The following is a 527-nucleotide window of genomic DNA, read 5'->3' on the forward strand; positions in this document are numbered from 1 at the left end:
AGGGCCGACGGACACTGAGCGAGAAGAGATAACTCGACTGGGCTGAAGGCCCAAATTCGGGTGGCGGAGCCGAGAGCCAGACGAGGAGTCTCCGGGTGCCAGCAACGCCAAGGAACCCCCCCACAGCCAAAGAGAAGAAAATGCCGAAGGAGCCCCCACCGCCTGCACGTCCCACTTGAACCGGCCGAGCAGCCAATCGTGTCGCGGGGCGGGGCCCCAGAGAAGGGCTGTAGCCAATAGCCACCCAGGGGGCGGAGCCTGGCTCCCAGCGCGCGGCAGCCGGGTCGCCCCAGGCAGAGCCCTCAGAGCCGCTGAGGGGAGCCACTTGCCGGCCGTATGGAGGACCCCGCGGCGCCTGGGGCCGGGGGCCCTCCTCCCAATGGTAACGGCAACGGCAATGGCAACGGCAACGGTGGCAAAGGGAAGCAGGCGGGGCCCAAGGGCCGGGAAGCGTTCCGAAGCCAGCGGCGGGAGTCGGAGGTGAGGATCCCGCAGAGCTTCGGCAGGGGCCGGGAGACACCCGGGGC

The 527-nt window shown here is 69.6% G+C and overlaps 1 protein-coding gene across 2 annotated transcripts in view; it reads left to right on the forward strand.

The window, feature by feature from the left end:
- The first annotated feature begins 246 nt into the window (after positions 1-246).
- STRIP2 (striatin interacting protein 2) overlaps positions 247-527 on the forward strand; it is a 57,243-nt gene continuing 56,962 nt past the window's right edge. The window contains exon 1 of one of the 2 annotated variants that reach the window (XM_006158809.3): positions 247-480. In XM_006158809.3, the coding sequence (XP_006158871.1) occupies positions 337-480 (144 nt within the window). In that variant the 5' untranslated portion in view covers positions 247-336. The remainder of the gene's footprint in view (positions 481-527) is intronic. The other variant, XM_006158810.3, reaches the window with a different exon arrangement.

The sequence above is a fragment of the Tupaia chinensis genome, unplaced genomic scaffold (assembly GCF_000334495.1).
Source record: "Tupaia chinensis unplaced genomic scaffold, TupChi_1.0 Scaffold000610_1, whole genome shotgun sequence".
NCBI classification, from domain to species: Eukaryota; Metazoa; Chordata; class Mammalia; order Scandentia; family Tupaiidae; genus Tupaia; species Tupaia belangeri.